The sequence below is a fragment of the Castor canadensis genome, chromosome 3, assembly GCF_047511655.1.
Source record: "Castor canadensis chromosome 3, mCasCan1.hap1v2, whole genome shotgun sequence".
NCBI classification, from domain to species: domain Eukaryota; kingdom Metazoa; phylum Chordata; class Mammalia; order Rodentia; family Castoridae; genus Castor; species Castor canadensis.
Genome location: NC_133388.1, coordinates 92,770,990 through 92,792,803, shown reverse-complemented (window position 1 = coordinate 92,792,803; position 21,814 = coordinate 92,770,990). Strand labels below are relative to the sequence as shown.

The following is a 21,814-nucleotide window of genomic DNA, read 5'->3' as shown; positions in this document are numbered from 1 at the left end:
GTGTTAGCATTACATTCATGCTAGGGCTGGGTCTTGGGCTAGGGCTAGGGTAAGTGTTAGGGTTAGGGTTATGACTAGAGCTATGTCTTAGGCTAGGTTTCAGTTAACTATTAGATTTAAGGTTAGGCCTATGGCTACATCCAGGGCTAGGCTTAGCCTTACAGTAATGATTAGGGTTAGGATTAGGGCTAGGGTTTGGGTTATGGTTGGGGGTTGCCTGGGGTTTGGGATATAGCATTACAGTTAGGTTAAGCTTAGGACTAGGGCTAGGGTTAGGTTTGGGGTTAGGGCTATGGTTAGGGTTGGATAAGGGAGAAGGATTAAGCTAGGTTTAGGTTTAGGGGTAGATCTAGGATTAGGGTTAGAGTTAGGTTTAAGACTAGGTTTATTGAAGGGGTTTAGGGTTAAGTCTAGGGTTATGTTTAGTGTTAGGGCTAGTACCAGCACTACGTTTATGGTTGCAGTAAGAATCATGTCTTGGTTTAGTGTTAGGGTTAGGATTAGGGCTAGTTTTAAGGTTAAGTTGGGGTTCACACTAGGGCTTGGGCTAGTGCTATGGTTACAGTGACAAATATGATTAGGGCTAGTATTAGGGTTTGGGCTATTACTATGTCTAAGGTTAGATCCATGTCTAGAACGAGTGTTAGGGTTAGGGCTAGGGCTAGTGTTCTGTCTAAGGTTAATATTAGGGAGAAGATTTTGTTTAGTCTTAGTATTAGGGTTAAGTCTAGGCCTAGGGCATCAGTAATGTCTAGGTCAAGAGTTAGGCTTATGGTTATGGCTAGGTCTAGGACTACAGCTAGTTTAGGTGTACTTTTAGGGTCAGGATATAGTTAGAATTTTGGCTAGTGTTATGGTTAGGGTTGGGGCTATGTTTAGGGTTAGGTTTGTTTAGTCTATGCCTAGGACTAACACTAGGATTAGGCTCAAGGCTTGGTCTAGGGCTATCATTAGTATTAAGTTTAGGTCTAGGGCTTGGGCTAGGGCTTGGGCTAATATAGTTTGAGGGGTAAAGTTTGTTAAGGATTATATTTAGAATTATTGCTAGGTTAGGGTTAGGTTAAGCCTAGTGTTAGGGTTACATCTAAGGTTAGGTTTATGTTTAGGATTTGGCTTGGGTATTTAAATATATGGTTAAGGGTAGAGTGAGGGTTAGGGTTAGAATTATAATTAGGGGTAGGATTAGGGTTACCATTTGAGCTAGGTGTAGTGTTAGATTTACAGTTAAGGTTAGGTCAGGTTCAGTTTGTAGTTTGCTTTAAGACTGGCTAGTGATAGCTGTAGGGCTATGGTTTGATTTATTGTAAGTGTTGTGGCACAGGTGATATGTTTATGGTTAGTGTTGAGTGTAGGATTAGTGTTTGGGTTATGTTTAGGGTTATGCTTAGGTCCTTGTGTAGGGCTAGGGCTATGTCTAAGTCTAGGGATAATTAGGGCAATGGCTACAATTAGGTCTAGGGACAGGGTTAGGTTTAAATTTAAGGGTTAGGATTGTTTGATTAGGATAGTGTTGGAGTAGAATTATGATCAATTTTATGGCTGAAAAGGGTATGGGCTAGGGCTATGTCAAGAATTAGGGTTACAAGTATGGTTGGGGTAATAGGTAGTATTATGGCTATTGTTAGGATAGGGATAGGGCTGTGGCTAGTTTACATTTAGGGCTAGTGCTAAGTCTATGTTTAGTGTTAGAGTTACAGTTATGGTTAAGGGTAGGATCAGGTTAAAGTGAAGGTTAGGGTTATGGCTTGGGCTTAAATAGAGTTATGGTTTGAGTTAGAGTAAGTATTAGGGTTAGGGTTAGTTCTATGTCCTGGAATAGGCCTAGGTGTAGGCAAAGGGGTAAAGTTAGGGCTCAGGATGACTTTAGGTTGACATTTAGGGTTACAGTTAGTTTAGGGCTAGGTTTATGATTAGGGTTAGAGTTATGTTTAGGGTTAGGGTTTAGGGTTAGGGTTAGGGTTATGTTTACATCCAGGGCTTGGACTGGTGTTTGGTCAACTCTTAGGGTTATAGTAATGGCTAGGTCTAGGATTAAGGCTAGTTTAGGGTTATAGTTAGAGTTAGGCTTACATTTAGGGTTTTGGCTAGGATTGTGATTAGGATTTGGTCTAGAGTTAGAGTTAGGTTTAGGTTTAGGGATAGGGCTTAGGCTAGTGCTAGCTCTATTTTTCAGTCTATGCTAGGGCTAGATTTAGGTTTAGGGTTAAGTCCCAAATTCATATCAGGTCTAGTGTTAGAGCTATGTTTAGAACTAATACAGTGCTTTAGTTAGGTCTATGGTTAGGGCTATGGTCAGGTTTATGGTTAGAGCTAGAGTTAGGGTTAGAGCTAGAGTTGGGATATGTATAGGTTTAAGGCTAGTACTAGTGCTAGTTTAAGGTCTAGGGCTAATGTTAAGGCTGGGTTTAGAGTTAGCATTATGTATAGGGTTAGATGGGGGGTTGCAACTAGAGATTGGTTTGAGCTAAACTTACATTAGGGTTAGGATTAGGGTTAGGTCTAGTTCTAGATGTAGAATTAGGTTTAGGTGTGGGTTATGGCTGGAATTAGGCTAGGTTTTGGGTTACATGTAGGTTTGGGAATATGATTATGGTTAGTGTGGGGCTAGGGTTAGCGTTAAAGATAGATTAAGTGTTAAGTTTAGGGTTAGGATAGGGCCAGGGCTAGAACTATTGTTAAGGTCAAGTTTAGGTTTAGGGCTGGGGTTTGCATTAGGATTAGGGCTGGCTTACTCTAAGGTTATGGTTACAGTTAGTGTTAGGGTCAGGATTATGGTTAGGTTTATAGTTAGGGTTAGAGGTAAGATTTGGATTAGGCCTATGGCTATGGCTAGGCCCAGGGTTAGCATTAGGGTTTCAGATAGTGTTGCAGTTAGGTATATGGTTAAGTTTAAGTTTATGATTAATGTGAAATAGAGGGTTAGGGTTACTGTTCAGGCTGGCTAGGGCTATAGTTAGCATTAGGGTTAATGATAGGGTTAGGTTTAAGATTAGGGTTAAGATTCTGGCTAGAGTCACATTTATGTTTGGAGTTAGGGCTAAGTCTTGGGCTAGGACTCAGGCTAAACCTAAGGATAAGGCTACCTGTAGGTCTCATGTAGAACTGGGGTTAGAGGTAGGACTTGGCAAGTGTTAGGGTGAGGTTTGCATCAAGGGCTAGTTCTAGGGGTAGATTTAGGATTAGACTTAGGCATAGGGCTAGGGCTAAGACAAGGCCTAGACCTAGGTCTAGGTTTGAGGTTAAGGTTAGGGCTATGGTTAGAGCTATGTCTAGGACTAGGGCTAGGTTTAGGGTTACCTTTAGTTTTAGGGTTTGAGTAAGGTTAGAGCTAGGGCTAAAATACAACTAGGGATAGGGTAAGGGTTATGGTTATGGTTATGGATAAGGGTTAGGGTGATGGTTAGATAGTGGGGTAGTGATAGGATTAAGTTGAGAGTAGAGTATGGGTTAAATTTATGTTTAGGACAGGGCTAGGATTAGGGTCAGGTTATGACTTTGCCTAGAGCTATGGTTAGAGTTATGGTTAGGTTTACTGTTAGGGCTAGGGTTAGGTTTAGGGTTAAGCTAGGGTTAGAGCTAGGTCTATGGTTAGGGCTAAGATTAGGTTTATGTTTACTCTAGGATTAGTTTTATGGTTATAGCCATAAACATAGGATAGGGTTAGATTTAAGTTCAGGGCTAGAGCTATTGCTAAGGTTAAGATTATGGTTAGATTTAAGGTTAGGGTTAGTGGTAAATTTAGGATTAGGTTTAGGTTTAGTGTTATGATTAAGGCTAGGTTTAGAGTTCGTGCTGTGGTGGGTTTAAGGTTAGGTCTAGGCCTAGGTCTAGGCCTAGGTCTATGGTAAGAGCCAAGGTTAGATGTAAAATACAACAAGTATAGATCTAAGTCTAAGGCTAGGACTAGGGTTAAAATTAGGGCTAGAGGTTAGATTTTGAGCTAGGGCTAGGGCAATGGCTAGGACTTGAGCTTGAACCAGCACTAGGGTTCCTGATTGGGTTATTGCTCGATATAGGGTTAGGTCTTTGATTAGGTGTAGGTTTAAAATTGTGGTTAAAATTAGCTTTAATGTTAGAATTAGGGTTAGAGCTAGTTTTAGGGTAAATTTATGGTTAGGGCAAAGATTAAAGCTAGATTTTCTTTAGTGCTAGGGCTAGAATTAGGGATATGGTTGGAGGTAGGGTTAGGGTAATGGTTTAAATTTAGGGTTAGAGTTAGTTCTTAGTTTAAGGTAAGGGTTCAGGCTAGGGTTATGGTTAAGGCTAGCCTAGAGTTAGGTTTAGCGATTTGACTGTGTGTAGGTTTAGCGTCATGGTTAGGGTTAGGTTTAGGACTATGGTTAGGGTTAGGGCCAGTGTTAAGGTTAGTGCTAGTGTTATGTTCAGATTTAATCCGAGAGCTGGCACTAGGGTTATGTCTGGAGTTAGTGTTAACATTAGGTTTAGGGTTAAGGCTAGGGCTAGGGCTAGGGACATTGCTAGGGCTAGGCTTAGGGCTAGGGCTTGAGTAGGTTAGAGCAGAACTAGGGCTAGAGATAGTGCTAGGTCTAGCATCAGCTTGCGGGTTAGGTTTAGGGCTGGGTATGGGATAGGGCTAGTGAGGTGAGATTTATGGTTAGTGGTTAGGATTAATGCTAGGTATAGGGGTAGGGTTGGGTTTATGATTATGGTTAGGGTTAATTTTAGGGTTAGGTTTAGTGGTAGCTTCAGGGCTAGGTTTATGGTAAAGTTTAGGGCTAAAATGCAGGATAGGGCTAGGGTATGCATTAGGGCTATATAAAGAGCTTTTTTATGTTTAGAGCTAGGCAAGGGATAATGCAATGCTAGGATAATGCTTAGGTTTATTGTTAGGGGAAGAGCTAAGATTCATTTTAGGTTTAGGGTTATTGATAGGTTTAGGTTTAGGCTTAGATCTTGGCTTGGGCTAGTGATAAGTCTATGGCTATCTCTAGGGAGGGCTATGGTTAGTATTAGGGCTAAGTTTAGGGTTATAGTTAGGGTTAGGTGTAGTTGTAGTGCTCGGATTAGACTAGGTTTATGGCTAGAATTAGGTTAGAGTTAGAGTTAGGGGTAGGGTTAGGGTTAGTATTACACTTAAGTCTTGGGTTAGGTTTTTGATTACTGTAGGGTTAAGGTGAGGTGTAGGTTTAAAATTAGGGTCAAGCCTATGGCTAGGTTTACAATGAGGTTTAGGGCAAATTCTATTGTTTAGGATTTGAGTTAGGGCTAGGGCCAAAGACAGGCTGGGGTTGAGCCTTTGTTTAGTGTGAGGATTAGATTTAGGTTAGGGTTATGGATAGGAGGAAGGTTTGGTATGTTTATGATTAGTTTTATTGATAGGTTTAGAGTAGGCTTAGGGGTAGGGCTAGGGCTAGGCCTAGGGCTAGGGCTGGGGCTAGGGTTAGGTCTATGGCTATCTCTAGGATGTGGTTGGGATTAGGTTTTGGTGTAGGATTAAGGTTTTTCTAGTAATAAAATAGTGTTGGTTAGGGTTGTGGCTATGGCTATGGTTAGGGTGAGAGCTGGTATAGGACTTTATCTAAGGTTATTGTTCTGGCTACAGCTATATTTATGGTTAGGACTAGAGCTAGGTTTAGGTGTAAGTTTTTCTTTAGTGTTATGGTCATTGTTAGGGGTACGTTTAGGCTTAGGGCTAGGATTTTTTATATGATTAAGTCTGGGATTATGGTTGGGGTAGTGTTATGGTTATGATTACAGCCATGCTTAGGGTTAGAGTAAGGCATATGGTGAGAGCTAGGGTTAGGTGTAGGACTATGATTAGGGTTACAGTTAGGGATAGCATTAGTGCTAGGGCTAGTGCTAGGGCAGAAATAGGGCTAAGGCAAGGGTTATTATAGGGTTAGGGTTAGAGTTAGGTTTAGGGCTAGGGATAGGATACAGGTTAGGGTTACCTCAATGAAAGGAATGAGGAAGTGTCAATGACCTGAAAGTCACCCTATGTTGTACGTGCAAAATGTACCCTCTTGGTTGCAAAATATTGAGCAAACTCGTTGAGCAAGTACACCGCAGAATGTGCTAAATGTACTCCCCTGCTTGCTAAATGTTGAGCAAGTCCAAGAAGTACATGCAAGATGTGCCCTGCTTGCTTGCCAAATGACCAATTATGCCAGTCACTGTGGTCTATATAAGGTTTCCCCCCCCGAGGCTCAGGGTCTTGCTTTCCTAATCGGTCCTGCGTGTCCGTGTGGAAGCTTGACCCTGGCTAGCCAGTCCAATAAACTCTTGCTTTGTTGATTGCATTCACGCCTGGCCTTCTGTCTCACGGGGGAATAGGACTCCAGGTCCTAACATTTGGAGGCCCCAGCGAGATTTCATTTTCTCGAGAGACAGAACCTGCCTGCGAGAAAGCAGGGGCGATCTCAAGTCCTAGGCATTTGGGAGGGTCCCAGACCCTCATTGGGGATTCATCAATCCCCAGGGAGATTCGTCCTGGGAATCTCAGAGGACCACAGGGTCCTTTTTGGGAGAGGCTTTCCTCTCATTTGGGCTCGAGCATTCCAGGAACCCTGGCGCATGCCAGGTGATTTGGGAGGGTCCCAGACCCTCATTTGGGGGATTTGGCCAACCCCCAGGGAGATTCGTCCTGGGAATCTCAGAGGACCACAGGGTCCTTTTTGGGAGAGGCTTTCCTCTCATTTGGGCTCGAGCATTCCAGGAACCCTGGCGCATGCCAGGTGAAGAACTAATTGAGCTAGTCGATCGACCACCCGTCAAGTGGACGCCGTTCGGCCTGACATCCCAGTTGGACGGTGAGGAGGTTGAATGGGGTGCGCACCAGTGTGAGAGAAGGACCGGTCCGAGCGAGTGCTGGAGAGTGTTGTGTGTGTGTGGAATTATTGTTGCTTTTACCCTTTTTGTTCTATCTCTCTTGGTGTTTGAGTCTCCTTCCACAATGGGACAGGGACAAACAACCCCAAAGTCTCTGATCCTTTCTCACTTTCCAGAAGTTAAAGAAAGGGCCTTAAATGCGGGTCTGGTCATCAAGAAAAGTAAGTTCAACACCTTTTGTTCTGCAGAGTGGCCCACTTTTGGAGTTGGTTGGCCCATTCAAGGTTCCCTATCCTTGGATTTAATTACTAAGGTTAAAGAAGTCATTAATCGACCGGGCAGATGGGGCCACCCAGACCAAGTTCCATACATACTAGTCTGGGAAGATTTGGCAAGGGACCCCCCCCCCTTGGTTAACAGCCTCCCTGACATACCCTTCCAGTTCGACTCCCAGGGCTAAAACCCCAGTCACGCCCGCCTTGGTCATAAAGGAGGAGGAGAAACTTCCTCTTCCCACTTTGACCAGTCCTCAAATTAGGGCATCTCCTTCACCATCTCCGGTCTTACCAGAGAGCTCCCCCCTTTACCCCTCCCTCGCAGGGGCAGAGGAAGATCGGCCGCCTCCATACGTGACTCCCCCTGGCCAAGCCAGTGCCCCGGAGGAGGAAGTTTCCTCATCCTCCTCAGTGGGACTGGCAGCAGGGGGAGGAATGGGTCGAAGACTTCGCCCCTGAGGGATCAGAGAAAGGGAGGGAGAAGACGGGCACGGGCCCCCCCCATCAACCCAGGGAGAAGAAACTGTCCCTACACTTCCAGTCCGGATGATGGGTCAAGGGGGACCGGGAGGAGGGCAACAGTTTCAGTACTGGCCCTTCTCCTCCAGTGATCTATATAACTGGAGGACGCAGAACCCGCCCTTTTCTGAAGACCCCAAGTGTCTCATAGGTCTCCTGGAATCCATCATGCATACACACTGTCCCACTTGGGATGACTGTCATCAGCTGCTTAATACTCTTTTTACGACGGAGGAACGAGAGCGCATCCTCAACGAAGCAAGGAAGAACGTCTTGGGGGATAATGGGAGACCCACAACTCTCCAACCGGTCATAGACAAGGCTTTTCCCCTACGCCGCCCTGATTGGGATTTCGGGACCGCAGAAGGTAGGGAGCGTCTTCGGATCTACCGCCAGACTCTTATGGCCGGTCTCCGAGCGGCCGCTAGAAGGCCCACCAATTTTGCAAAAGTGAAAGCAGTCACTCAAGGGGAAAACGAAAGCCCGGCCGGTTTCTTAGAGCGCCTCTATGAGGCATACCGTCAGTACACCCCGATTGACCCTGAGGCGGACCTCCACCGGTCTGCTGTGGTACTCTCATTCATTAATCAGGCAGCCCCAGACATTAGGAGAAAACTCAATAAACAGGAAAACTTAGGGGAGATGACTATAAGGGAAATGCTACAGGTAGCAGAAAAGGTCTTTACCGCTAGGGAAACTCCAGAAGAAAGGGAGGAAAGACAGAGAAAGGAAGACAGGGAAGCCCAGGAGAAATTGAGAAAGGAGGACCGGGAGTTCCAGGCTAAGGAAAACCGAAAGCAACAGAGAGAAATGGCTCGTATTTTCCTAGCGGGCGCCCGGGAGCTCTGCGACTCTGGTGTACCCGGAGTCCCAAGGAGGACTTGAGTCCCATACCCCTGGAATTTGCACCATCCTGCACCACCGCACCCGAAGCCCTGCGCTTGCAGCCCCCTGAGGATCTGGAGTCCCACGTCCCCTCAGCAGTGGCGGAAGCCTCCACAGTCCAGGCTGCCTGACTGGGTGGAGAGCCTCGCCTTCCTCCACTCCGCCCGCGCCATGGCTGCCCCCGACCTGTCCACCAACCTCCAGGAAGAAGCCACCTGCGCCATCTGCCTAGACTATTTTACGGACCCGGTGATGACCGACTGCGGACACAACTTCTGTCGCGAATGCATCCGGCGCTGCTGGGGCCAGCCTGAGGGCCCTTATGCTTGCCCTGAGTGTCGCGAGCTGTCCCCGCAGAGGAACCTGAGACCCAACCGTCCGCTCGCCAAGATGGCTGAGATGGCCCGGCGCCTGCACCCGCCATCGCCAGTCCCTCAGGGCATATGCGCAGCGTACCGCGAGCCACTGGCTTCCTTTTGCGGCGACGAGCTGCGCCTGCTGTATGCCTCCCGCGAGCGCTCGGGGGAACACTGGGCGCACCGTGTACGCCCGCTGCAGGACGCGGCTGACGACCTCAAGGGGAGGCTGGAGAAGTCACTGGAGCACCTGCGGAAACAAATGGAGGATGCACTGCTGTTCCAAGCCCAGGCTGAGGAGACCTGTGCCTTGTGGCAGAAGATGGTAGAGAGTCAGAGGCAGAATGTGCTGGGTGAATTCGAGCGACTGCGTCGTCTGCTGGCCGAAGAAGAGCAGAAGCTGCTGCAGAAGCTAGAGGAGGAAGAACTAGAGGTGCTGCCCCGGCTGCATGAGAGTGCCACAAGACTTGGCCAGCAGAGCGCCCAACTAGCTGCACTCATTGCTGAACTTGAAGGCCGCTGCCAACTGCCAGCGCTGGGGCTGCTGCAGGACATTAAGGACTCCCTGCGCAGGGTTCAGGACGTGAAGCTGCAACCTCCAGAGGTGGTACCTATGGAGCTGAGGACCATGTGCAGGGTCCCAGGGCTGGTGGAGACCCTGCAGAGGTTTCGAGGGGATATGACCTTGGACCCAGACACTGCCAACCCTGAGCTGGTCCTGTCTGAGGACAGAAGGAGTATGCAGCGGGGTGAGCAGCGGCAGGCCCTACCAGACAGTCCTGAGCGCTTTGACCCTGGCCCCCGCGTACTAGGCAAGGAACGCTTCACCTCGGGCCGCCATTACTGGGAAGTAGAAGTTGGTGACCGTGCCAGCTGGGCCCTGGGTGTTTGCAGAAAGAATGTCAACCGGAAAGAGAAGGGAGGGGCACCATACAGGTACTCGGGAACGGGGGAAGGCTCCGGGAAGAAGCTGGGAAATGGATTTTACTGAGGTAAAACCGAGAAAGTTTGGGTACAAATATTTGCTGGTATTCATGGATACTTTTTCAGGCTGGGTGGAGGCTTTTCCTACAAAGAAGGAGACAAGTCAGGTAGTGGCAAAGGCTTTACTAGAGGAAATCATACCCAGATATGGGGTGCCCGAGGCAATTGGGTCAGATAACGGTCCGGCTTTTGTGAGTAAGGTCCTGCAAGGACTAGCCCAGGCTATGGGGGCCAATTGGAAGCTACATTGTGAGTATAACCCCCAGAGCTCAGGGCAAGTAGAAAGGATGAATAGGACTCTAAAGGAGACCTTAGCCAAATTGGCCCTGGAGACTGGCGGTGATTGGGTGACGCTCCTTCCCTTGGCCATCTTCCGAGTCCGGAACTCCCCCTATGTTCATGGGCTAACTCCCTTTGAAATCCTGTATGGGGCTCCACCCCCCATTATTCAGAGGACCTTAAGCCCAGAACTAGGAAATCTGGCCCCAAATTACCTGACCATGTTGCAGGTTTTAGCTAAAGTGCAACAACGGATCTGGCCCTTAATTCAAGCATACCACGCTGTTAAGAAGGACCCGGTTCCGGAACATGGCATAGTCCCGGGTGATATGGTATGGGTTAAAAGGCATCAGTCCAAAACCCTAGAGCCTAGATGGAAAGGACCTTATGTTGAACTGTTTACTACCCCTACCGCCCTCAAGGTTGATGGCATCGGACCCTGGATCCACCACTCCCATGTGCGTCGAGCCAATCATCTAAAACAAGAAGGGGTCAAGGAGTGGACAGTACGGCGGCACCCAGACAACCCATTAAAGCTAAGGCCTTTGAGACCCCAGGAACATGCAGAGCCTTCAGGAGCAGCCACGGATGGGGTGGCTGATCGCTCTGATCTTGCTCAAGCTCTTCATCCCCATGAGAATGATTCCTCACTTTAGGCCATAAGAAAAGGGGGGAATGAAAGGAATGAGGAAGTGTCAATGACCTGAAAGTCACCCTATGTTGTACGTGCAAAATGTACCCTCTTGGTTGCAAAATATTGAGCAAACTCGTTGAGCAAGTACACCGCAGAATGTGCTAAATGTACTCCCCTGCTTGCTAAATGTTGAGCAAGTCCAAGAAGTACGTGCAAGATGTGCCCTGCTTGCTTGCCAAATGACCAATTATGCCAGTCACTGTGGTCTATATAAGGTTTCCCCCCCCGAGGCTCAGGGTCTTGCTTTCCTAATCGGTCCTGCGTGTCCGTGTGGAAGCTTGACCCTGGCTAGCCAGTCCAATAAACTCTTGCTTTGTTGATTGCATTCACGCCTGGCCTTCTGTCTCACGGGGTAATAGGACTCCAGGTCCTAACACTCAAGTGTTTGGGTCAGGTAAAAACGTAGGGCCAGATATAAGGCAGGGCTAGTGCTTGAGCTATGATGAAAGTTAGGTTTAGATATAGGATTAGGGTTCAGTATAGGGCTAAGGATGGTTTTTTGGGTTAGGGTGCTGATAGCATTAGTGTTAGGCTGTGGGGTAGATCTAGGTTAGTGACAGTTTTGTGTCTATCTATAGGACTAGGGTTAGGTATACAGTTAGGTTTAGTGTTAGAGTGAAGATTAGGTCCAGTGCTAGTGCTTTGGTTGTGTTAGGGGTTAGGTTTAAAGCTTGTACAAGTGATACAGTAGGACTAGGTAAGTCTAAGTTTAGGGTTCATGTTAGGGTTAGAGTTAGAGTTGTGTTTAGAGTTAGGGATAGATTTAGGATTAGGTTAGTATTCAGGTAAAGTTTAAGGCTAAGTTTATAGCCATACTTAGGGCTAGGTTTATAGTGAAGTTTAGGGTAAAGGTTAGGGTTAGAACTATGATTTAAAGCTAGGGCTAGGGCTAAGGGAAGGCAATACCTAGGCCTCTGATTAGTGTTATTGTTAGATTATGTTTAGGGATACTGAAGGATTTAGGATTACACTTAAGTCTAGTGCTAGGGAGAGATTTATGGTTATCTCTAGGACAAGGGATAGTTTAAGAATTAGTGTTAGGGTTAGGTTAGGGTTAGGTCTAGTGCTAGAGGTAGAGTTGGGCTATGATTAGGTCAATGGTAAGTTTTGGGCTACAGTTACGTTTATGGTTAGGACTAGAGCTGAGGCACCTTACATTAGGTCTAGAGTTAAGGATACAGTAGCATTATGGCCATTGTGAATTTCAGGATTAGTGCTAAGGTTACAGTTAGGGTTAGGGTTAGGATTAACATTAATGTAATAGGTTTATTGTTAGTGCTTGTGCTAGGGCTATACATAGAACTTCGGCTAGGGTTAGGGTTAATGCTTGTTTTTGGTTATAGTTATGGTGCTAAGCCTAGAGTTAGGGCTAGGTTTAAAGTTAGGTTAGAGAAATGGCTAGGACTATGGTTAGGCTTAGGGCTAGGATATGCATCAGGGTTAGGACTAGGGTTATGGTTGGGTGTGAGTTATGGTTATGATTAGAGGTATGGCCTAGTGTTTGTGCTAGGCCTAGGGCTCAGTGTAGGACTATGGCGGGGTTGGAGTTAGAGATTTCATTATGGCTAAGGCTAGGGTTAGGTCTAGAACTAGGTTAAGTTCATTTTTAGGGTTAGTGTTAGGGATATGGTTAAATCAAGTGTTAGCTCTAGTCCTAGTTCTATGTCTAGGGCAAGGGTTAGTGTTAGTGGTAGAGATAGAGTTAGTGTTACATTTATGGTTAGGGTTATGATTAATATTAGGTTTTGAGAGAGGGTTACATCTAGGGATAGGGCTATTGTTGAGGTTAGTTTCAGGGTTAGGGTTCAGGTTATGGTTTAAGTTAGGGTGCCATTTAGGGTTAAGTTTGGGTTTTGGGGTAGTGCTAGGGCTAGTCCTAGGGCTAAGGCTAGGGTTAGGTTTAGGGTAGAATGTCAACTTTGTGTAGTCCTTAGAGTAGGGTAAGGGCTAGAGCTACGTTTATAGTTAGGTCTAGGGCTAGGTTTAGGTTTAGGGCAAGGTTAGTGATAAGGTTATAGTTATGGTTAAGTTGGGGAAAAGGTTTAGGGTTATGCTTAGGACTAGAACTAGGGTCTGTGCTAGGGCTACAGTACTGTTATGGTTAGGGCTAGAGTTACAGTTAGGTTTATGGGTAGCTTAGGGTTAAGGTTTGTGCTAGGATTAGAGTTAGGGCTAGGCTTAGAGCTAGGTTTTTGTTTATGGCTAGGACTAAGTCTAGTGCTCTATGTCTGGGAGTAGTCCTAGGGTTGTGGCTAGGGTTAGGGTTAGTGTTAGTTCTAGGCCTTGGGCTGGAGCTAGGGCTAGGGTTTGAGATTGGATTAGGGTCAAGGTTAGCTAAGTGTTAAATTTAGAATTAAATTTAGGGTTACAGTGAGTACTACCATTATGGTTAGGGTCACTGCTGTGGTGAAGGCTAAGTTTAGTGTTATGGTTAGATTTAGTTTTAGGGTTAGGGTTATGGTTAGGGGTAGGTTTAGAGTTATGGTTACTGTTAGAGCTAGTGTTTGGGTTAGCACTAGTTTTAGGATCAGGTATAGCCCTGAGGATGTTGATAGGTCTGTGGCTAGTGATAGTGTTAGGCTTAGAGTAGTGTTAGAGTTTGGGTTAGGGTTAGGGTTAAGGGTTGGACTATGGCTAGGGCTAGTGTTAGCATGAAGTTTAGTGTTAGGGTTGGGCTTGGACTACCTCTAAGGTTAGGGTAATGGTTAATGTCAGTGTTAAGTTTATGGCTAAGGATGTATTTATGATTTTTAAAGTTAAGTGTAGAGTTAGGGTCAGTGCTATGGTTAGATTTATAGGGAGGTTTATGGCAAAGGCTAGGGTTGGGGCTATGGCTAGGGTTAGGTTTAGGTCTACATCTAGGGCATGGGTTAAGGCTATGTCAGGAGTTTGAGTGATTTCAGAGCAACATTAAGGGAGAAGGCAAGGCTAGGGCTAGGATTATGATCAGGGTTAGGGTTAGATTTAGTGTTAGGTTGAGGTATAGGGATAAGATTTGGGTTAGGGTTAGGGTTATTGATAGTTTTAGGGGTAGGCTTAGGGCTAGAGAAGGAGCTAGTAATAGGTCTATGGCTGCTTCTAGGGTTGGGTTTTTGTTTGGATTAGGTATGGATTAGGATTAAGGTTAGGTCTAAGATTAGGATAAGGCCAGAGCTAAGGCTAGGTTTACAGTGAGGTTTAGGGTAAATGCTAGTTTTAGGGCTGTGGTTATTGTTAGGTTTAAGGATAAGTCTAGGACTGAGGCAAGGCTAGGACTTGGCCTTTGATTAGTGTTAGGTTTAGATTTAGGTTAGGATTAGGGATTGGGCTAAGGTTTGATCTAGGGTTAGGGTTATTGAAAAGTTTAGCCCTAGTTTAGCTAGGGCTAGGAATAAGTCCATGGCTATCTCTATCTAGGGCTAGAGTTTGGGTTACATTTAAGGCTAAGGTTAGAGTTAAGGTTAGGGATCTCTTTAGGCCTAAGGTTAGGTTAAAGGCTAGGACTAGGGTTAGGGAGAGGTTTCAGCTTAATTAGGGTTATGATTAGGTTTAGGGCTAGGGTTAGGAATGTATTAAGGTTAGGGTTAGAGTTATGTCTATGGCTAGGGCATTGGCTAGGTATTCGGGTTAGCTGGTCAAGAGTTAGGGTTACTGTTAGGACAAGGCCTAGGGCTAGGGCTTAGACGCCTTATGGTTATGGTTAGAGTTAGGGTTGCAGTTATGGTTGTGGCTAGAATCAGGGCTAGGGCTATGGTTAGGGTTAGTGTTAGGTGTTAGGATTATCATTACTGTTATGGTTAGGTTTATGGTTAGTTCTGGGGCTGTGGTTACAGATAAATCTAGGGCTACAATAAAGGTTAGGGCTTGTGCTATGTCTAGGGCTGGGGTTATGGTTGGGTTAAATTTATGGTTATGGGTAGAGTTAGGCCTAGTGTTAGGGCTGGGTTTAAGGTAAGGTTTAGGATTAAAGCTAGGGCAATGGTTAGTCTTAGGGATAGGACTTGGGCTAGGGTATGCTTGGGTTAAAGTAATGGTAATGGTTAGAATTAGGCCTAGGTTTAAGTTTGAGCCTATGGCTAGGGCTAGTGCTAGGTATAGGGCTATGTCTATGGTTAGATTTAGTAATAGCTTTGGGGCTAGGGCTAGTGCTAGGTTTAGGTTTAAGTTTAGGGTTATGGTTGAGGTTAGGGTTAGAGTTAGTATTATAGATATGGTGGGTTTAGTGGTTAGTGCTATGGCTAGATCTAGGGCTAGAGCAAGGATTAGTGTTAGGATTAGTGTTTGGATTAGGATTAGGTTTATAATTAGTGTTATGGTTAGGATTAGAGTGGGACTGGTTTATGGCTATGGCTAGGATAGGACTATGGTTACTATTAGTGTTAGAGTTGGTGTTAGTGTTTGCTAGTGTTATGGTGAACCTGAAGGTTAGGATTAGGTTAGGATTAGGATTAGGGCTAGGTCTAGGGTTAAGACTAAGTGTAGTTCTGGGACTAGTGTTAGGTTTAGGTCATAACTTTGTTTAGGTGTAGGCCTAGAGCCAGGGCTAGAACTAGGGTTATAGTTAGGGCTATTTCTTGGTTTAGGATTAGGTTTAGGGTTAGGGTTCAGGCTAGTGTTAGGATTAAGGTGAGGGGCAGGATTATATTTATTGCTAGGGCTAGATGAAGAGTTAAGGTTATTGTTATGGCTAGGGCTAATTTGAGGGTTACTGCTACAGTAGTGTTATGGTTATGGTTAGAGCTACAGTTTGAGTTATGGATAGGTTTAAGATTAGGGTTTGGTTTAAGGATATGGCTAAGGCTAGTGCTATGCCTAAATCTGAGGTTAGTTCTAGGAATCAGGCTGGGATTAGGGTTAGGGCTAGGGCTGGCACTAGGGTTAGGTCTAGTGTTAGTATTAGGGTTAAGGTTAGTGTGCGGATTAAGTTTAAGTTTAGGATTAGGGTTTGGTTTAGGGTTAGTGTTAAGGCTAGGGTTAGTTAGTGCTGAGGTTAGGGTTAGTTTTAGGTCTATCACTGTGTTTGTGGTACTGTTACAATTAGGGTTGGGTTTATGGGTTAGGTTATCATAAAGGCTAGGGCTAGGGTTAGGTTTAAAGCCAGTGTTATGGTCAGGTTTAGGACTAGGACTGGGCTAAAGCTATGGCTAGGGTTAGTGATAGGTTTAGCCGTAGGGAGAGGTATAGTTAGCATTAGAGTTAGGTCTAGGGCAAGACTAGAACTGAGATTAGGACTAGGGCTGGTGTTTGGTTTGGGTAGAATTAGGGCTAAGCTAGGGCAACAGCTAGGGTTATCATGAGGTTTAGGGTTAGAGGTTAAGGTTAAATTTATGGTAGAGGTAAGATTAGATTTTGATTATGGTTAGGTTTATGTTGGGGTTAGGGTCAGGGCTAGCACTAGGACTAGGTTTACGATAAATTTTATTGCTTAGGCTGTGGTTAGGGCTAAGGCTTGTGTTAGGTTTAGATCTGTGGCTAAAACTAGAAAAATAGTGAGGGCTATGTCAAGAATTGTAGTTCTGTTTAGAGTTAGGGCTAGGGATAAGGCAAGGGTAGTGGTAAGGCTATGATTAGAGTTAGGGTTAAATTTAGGTTTAGGGTTAGGGTTAGGGCCAAGGTTTGGTTTAGGGTTAAGACTATTGATAGATTTGGGGTTAGGCTTAGAAGAATGACATTATGTAATTTATAGGAGAATGGAGCTTGTAGAACTGGAGATCATCATGTTAAGTGAAATAAGACAGACTCAAAAACAAATATTGCATGTTTTCTCTCATATGCAGAATTTAGAGCCAAAGAAAAAAATGTTCATGAACATAAATAGGGGACTATTTGGAGGAGGAACCAGTGACAGGCAAAAGTGGTGAAGGAGAGGGGAGAAGAATAGAATCAAAGTACATTGTATGCACGAATGAAAATGTCATAATGAAATCCATAATGAATTTTTTTTAAATTCAGAAAAGATTAAAAAGTGGAGCTAAGAAAGAGAGAGGACATGAATGTGATCAAAGTACATTATATGCAGTATGGAAATGTCACAGTGAAACCACTCATACTGTACAATTAATGTCCACTAATAAAAAACAGTATAAATGATGACATGAAATTAGACAGTGGTCTGTCTGTTTGACAGAAACAGGGACCTAAGAGTAGAAAAGAGGGGCATAAGAGACGACAGGGGATTAATATGATCAAAGTACATAATATTTAAGTATGAAAATATAACAATGAACTAGGCTGTAATCCTTGCTACTCAAGAGGCAGAGATCAGGAAGTTCAGGGTTGGAAGCAAGCCTGGGCAAATAGTTTGTGAGACTCTATCTTGAAAAAGATCCATCACCAAAAAAATGGGCTGGTGGGGTGGCTCAAGGTGTACACCATGAGTGTTCAAAACCCAGTACCACAAAAAAAGAAAGAAAATGTAACAATTAAACCAATTATTTTGTACAATTAATAAAAAATTAAAAATTGGGATTGTTGGTGGGGGACCAGCAAGAGAGGGGAGGAGGAAAGGAAATGATACTTAAGAGTTGAGGAGAATCAAATGATGTTACATATATACATATGAAGGGAGCATAAGGAAAACCACTGAACTCTGAAAAAGCGGGGAAGAGGGAGGCAACAGGAGTGAATGAACTTGCTCAAAGCACACTGTATGCATCTGTGGAATTGTCACAATGAAACCCCCTTGTATTATTAATGTATACTAATTAAAAATAAAAATAAAAATTTAAATATGCTATACATGCACAGCAAAATATTATTATGCCTTAAGAATAAAAATCTGTCATTTGTGACAACATGGATAAATCTAGAATACATTGTACTAAAGAAACTAGCCAAACTCAGAAAAAATATCACACACTCACACTTATGTGAGGAATCTAAAACTTTAAACTCATAGGAGTAGAATGAGGGTTTCCAGAGGGTGGGGGTGGAGATGTGGACAGAGAAAGGAGAAATGTTGCTGAAAGAGTACAAAGTTTCACTTTGAGGAATGAGATGTGTTACTATTTCATAGCAAAGCCAGTATAGTTAATGTTTCAAAATTGCTAAAAGAGTGTCTTTTAGCAATGTTCTCACCCAAATAAATAAGTAAGTATGGACATGTTAATTAGCTTGACTTGCTCTTTCCCCAAAATATGCATGTATTGAAGCACCATATTGCACAATACTGTACTAATATATACAATTATTAAACAAAAATAGAATTAAAAGAAACCTGAATGTGATGGCTCAAAGAGACATCCTTAGGGATGTGTCTTGGACATGCCATCAAATACTGTGTCCCAAAATTGAGTTCCCATACAGGTAAACATGGCTGTATTTCACTTTATGTCCTTCTACCTCCTTGATTTGGCACTCTTAGGAATTACTTTCACATGCACCCTCTCATATTTTCCTACCATATGTTAACTAGGTACCGTAGGTCCTTTGGGGCATGGTCCTCTTCCTCTCTTGGCAGGCACAGAACTAGTGTGGTGAACCCACCTTCTTAGTGATCAGGTGGCCAAGAGGAGTGATGGGGAAGAGTCAGAGGGAAAATGCTGTCTTGCAAGGCTTGGGGATCAGCCTCCACCAGTTGCTACCTATGTCTGAAGGTGAGGGGCCCCAGTGGAATCTGTGGATTCAATATTTTCAAGTGCATAAACCCAGATGTGCAATTAAATCCCATCCCAGTGTTCAGGGTTGTATTTATTTTCCAATTTGTTTGGGATTAAAGATCTGGGTAGGATGAGAATGCAAATTTCTGTGGAACCCTGCTGTGGTTATGATTAAATCCTGGACCAGTTTTCATATTTCTCTGCTTTTTGCTATCAGGAGAGGAAATTCTCTTTATATGCTTCAAGGAGGCCTCTGACTTCACACCGTGTCTTAGTCTGTTCAGGCTACAATAACAAACTACCATAGTCTGGATGTCTTATAAACAACAGAAATATATTTCTTACTGTCCTGGAGACTCTGATGTCTAAGATCACAGTGCTGGCAGATCCAATATCTGTTGAGGGGCTGGCTTCCTCTTAGACACTCTCTGTTAACTGTAACCTCATCTGGTTGCAGGAGATGAGCATTCTGAGGTTTCTTATTATGGCCCTAATCCCATCCATAAGGACTCTGGCCTCATGCCCAATCACCTCCTAATGCCCCTCTTCCTAATATCTTGGGGATTAAAATTTCCAAATAGGAGTTTTGTGGTGACATAAACATTCAATCATGGCATACCTACAATTATTGGTAATTAATCATCCTTTGCCTTCCATTATCTTTTCAGAGTCATCTAATGCCTCCAGCAGGAGCCATCCAATTCCATTTTTCTTAGAATTACTAGTCCCACAATTTCTCAAATGCCTGATGCATTGTACCTGCTAGTGCCTTTCCCTTTACCTGTTTATCATCCACCCTAGTTCCTAACAGGTGAAAATATTAACAATTGTTCCTAAGTCAGGGGCTGTGCCTACTCCTCACAGGACTGGCAATGTGGTCCTCATTGGCAGTTGGTTGGGTGGTGATTTGGCTCCAGAGTGCCTGTTTAACTTCTGCCTTCTTGAACAATTTTGGGCCTACCTTTGAAGGTCAGTTTCCCTGGTAAGCACAGTGATAGTGAGATTGGCAAGCAGAAAGTTTTGAGGAATATTTTCAGAGTTAGTACATGTTGGGGAAAGAAGGGAGGAAGAAAGGATGGAAGGAAGGAAGGAATGGATGCAGGAAGGAAGAGGGACAGGCAGAGGGAAGTCACAGTGATGTCCTCAGTGAGCCTACAGGGAACTCTGAAGCCAGAGGACTTCCCTGGTTTGACTGTAGTTGGGAGGAAGGGGTAGGGTATCTACCCCTTTGCATCTGGCAGTCCTTGGATGCCAGCAAGGTGCTCCCAGGAAGATGCATGGCCTTGGGTGAAGGCCCTCTAGCTGTTGACAGCTGGGGTAAGAAGTGCATCATTCCAGAAAGTGGGTCTTTTGGCACTCAACAGCTCTCATCCCACCATATCAGTTCCCTGTTCTTACCATGCTGCCATGGACAACCTCTAGAATAAAGTATGTTTACTCACATCCTTGGATTAAGGTTAACTTCCACCAAACCATGAACTAAAGCCACTTATTAGGAGGCTAGGCAGGTTTTAGACAAGTATTAGAACAGCAAATGTAATAATTACTAATTATCACAGTGATATACAATATTTGGAGTATATCATACAGGTAGTGATTCACATCCTCACTTTCATCACCTCCAAAGTGAGGATGTTTGACAAGATGATTAAGAAGATAACTTTCGACTTACGTATTCTATGATCTCCTTTTCTGTTCAAGGTTATGTCACAGCATATCCTGCTCTTGGGGGATCTATAACTATTGGAAGAAGACTGGGGTAAAACGATTGGGATAAAAATAAGCTTTGATGCTTCATTTGTTGAAAAGACCATTCAGTCAGTTAAAGCAGAGACAGAACAACTGGTACCCTTCACAGAGCTTAAAGGTTAAAACCAGCAACAGACTACCTTCTTTGTTCTACTGAGGTCCCCAGGGATTTTTGGGGCAGGGGATAGGGCTTAAGAAAATGTTGTTAAATACACAAAATTATGAATTTTGCATATCAAATTTTCTTTAAAAATTCTTGTATGCTTTGAACTTGTATTAAATAACTTCAATGTAAAAGCAGATTTAAATTAGACATGCATTTCAAACAAAGTCATGTTTTTCTGACAAACCAGATTCTTTTTTATTTCACAAATACATGAATTTGATTTATTCCCTCAACTCAAAACTTAAATTTGAGCCTTCCTGGCTTGTAGAGTCACTCCACTCAAATAAGGAGAACTCATTTACATAGGAAAATGTTGTTGTAGAAATAAAGTGGATGGACAGCAGAGATATTAAGAAAGTGGGGAAAATAGTTCTGAGTGAATGATTTAAAGAGGAAGCCTGGAGATAGAGGTCAGGGATGGCACTCGGTTTAAATGTGATGGAAGGTAGTATAGAAGTTTATTGGGATAGAAAGTATTAGAGTAGGAAGGTGTGTGGGAGGGCAGGGGTATGTATTTGGGACTGGAGGATACCTTAGGAGTTGTCTAAGTCATGCCTCTTAACTGGGGTAAAGAAATTGAGACTCAGAAAGTGACTGGTGTTTTATTAAGAAACTTTTAAAGAATAACCTTTTTCAATATTACATAGATGGAGACTGACACAGGCTTCTCCTAGATTCACTTCCTTTTAATACTTTTGTTTTCAAAACAGACAGGATAGAGTGAGATATTGCTAGAAATTGGTCACCCTATCTTGCCTGTACTAGAACAGAAAATTAATTGAAAAATTGCTTCTAATATTTCATTCACAGTGTGAGATGATACAGGATAGACCTTTTAAAATTGAACAGGTACAAAATGTGCACAACAACCAAGTTGTCATTTTGCCTTTAGTAAAATTCTTGTCCCAAGATGGCAGGAAACAAAGCAATATTTTTGTTGATAATTCATGGTGACTTTAGTATTTCTAAAAAAAATAAACAAAAAAAACCTCAGATTTTTAACTGGTTTCCAAAAGTTTATGCAATGTTTTCTTAGTCAGAGGCCAACATTGAAGTTGCAGTTCTGTTCTGAAAAAAATAGAGTGCAAAGTCAGAGCACATGAAAATGGAGGGTCCAAGAAAGAGTTAGAAGACTTTTTCAATTTAAATCTTCCTTGGAATTTTAGATTTTGCTAGGAAAAGAATGCCTTCCTCATTCTTCTTATTTTGATAAAGGAGAATTTAGTAACTACCAGTCAGTAGGGTTTAGATCTAGCCAGAGTTTCCAGGAGGCACAGGCCTTCATAGAAAGTACAATTCCCCCTATCTGCCTTTCCCATCATTTCCTGTAACTGGACATGGACATGACCTGCCTTACCAAGCCACCAAGTAAGCTACCCAAGAAATTAAGTCACATATTCAAGAGCTTCAAGAAATAATTAGAAAAAAAGATTTCATTAATCCTGTGGTAGTAGTTGGATAATAAAAAGGAGACATAAATGAGGCAGTTAAAATTTTGTTTTGCTTTTAATAAGCAAGAAAAAATGACCCCACTGATTTGA

General features: G+C 43.8%; 1 protein-coding gene across 1 annotated transcript; it reads left to right on the top strand.

Moving 5' to 3' along the window:
• The first annotated feature begins 8,636 nt into the window (after nucleotides 1–8,636).
• On the top strand, nucleotides 8,637–11,086 carry LOC109689805 (E3 ubiquitin-protein ligase TRIM11-like). Its single transcript, XM_074068481.1, has 2 exons — nucleotides 8,637–9,760; nucleotides 10,510–11,086. Exons 1-2 carry the CDS (start codon nucleotides 8,640–8,642, stop codon nucleotides 10,565–10,567), a joined length of 1,179 nt encoding a protein of 392 aa, XP_073924582.1. The 5' UTR covers nucleotides 8,637–8,639; the 3' UTR covers nucleotides 10,568–11,086.
• Nucleotides 11,087–21,814: the final 10,728 nt, after the last annotated feature.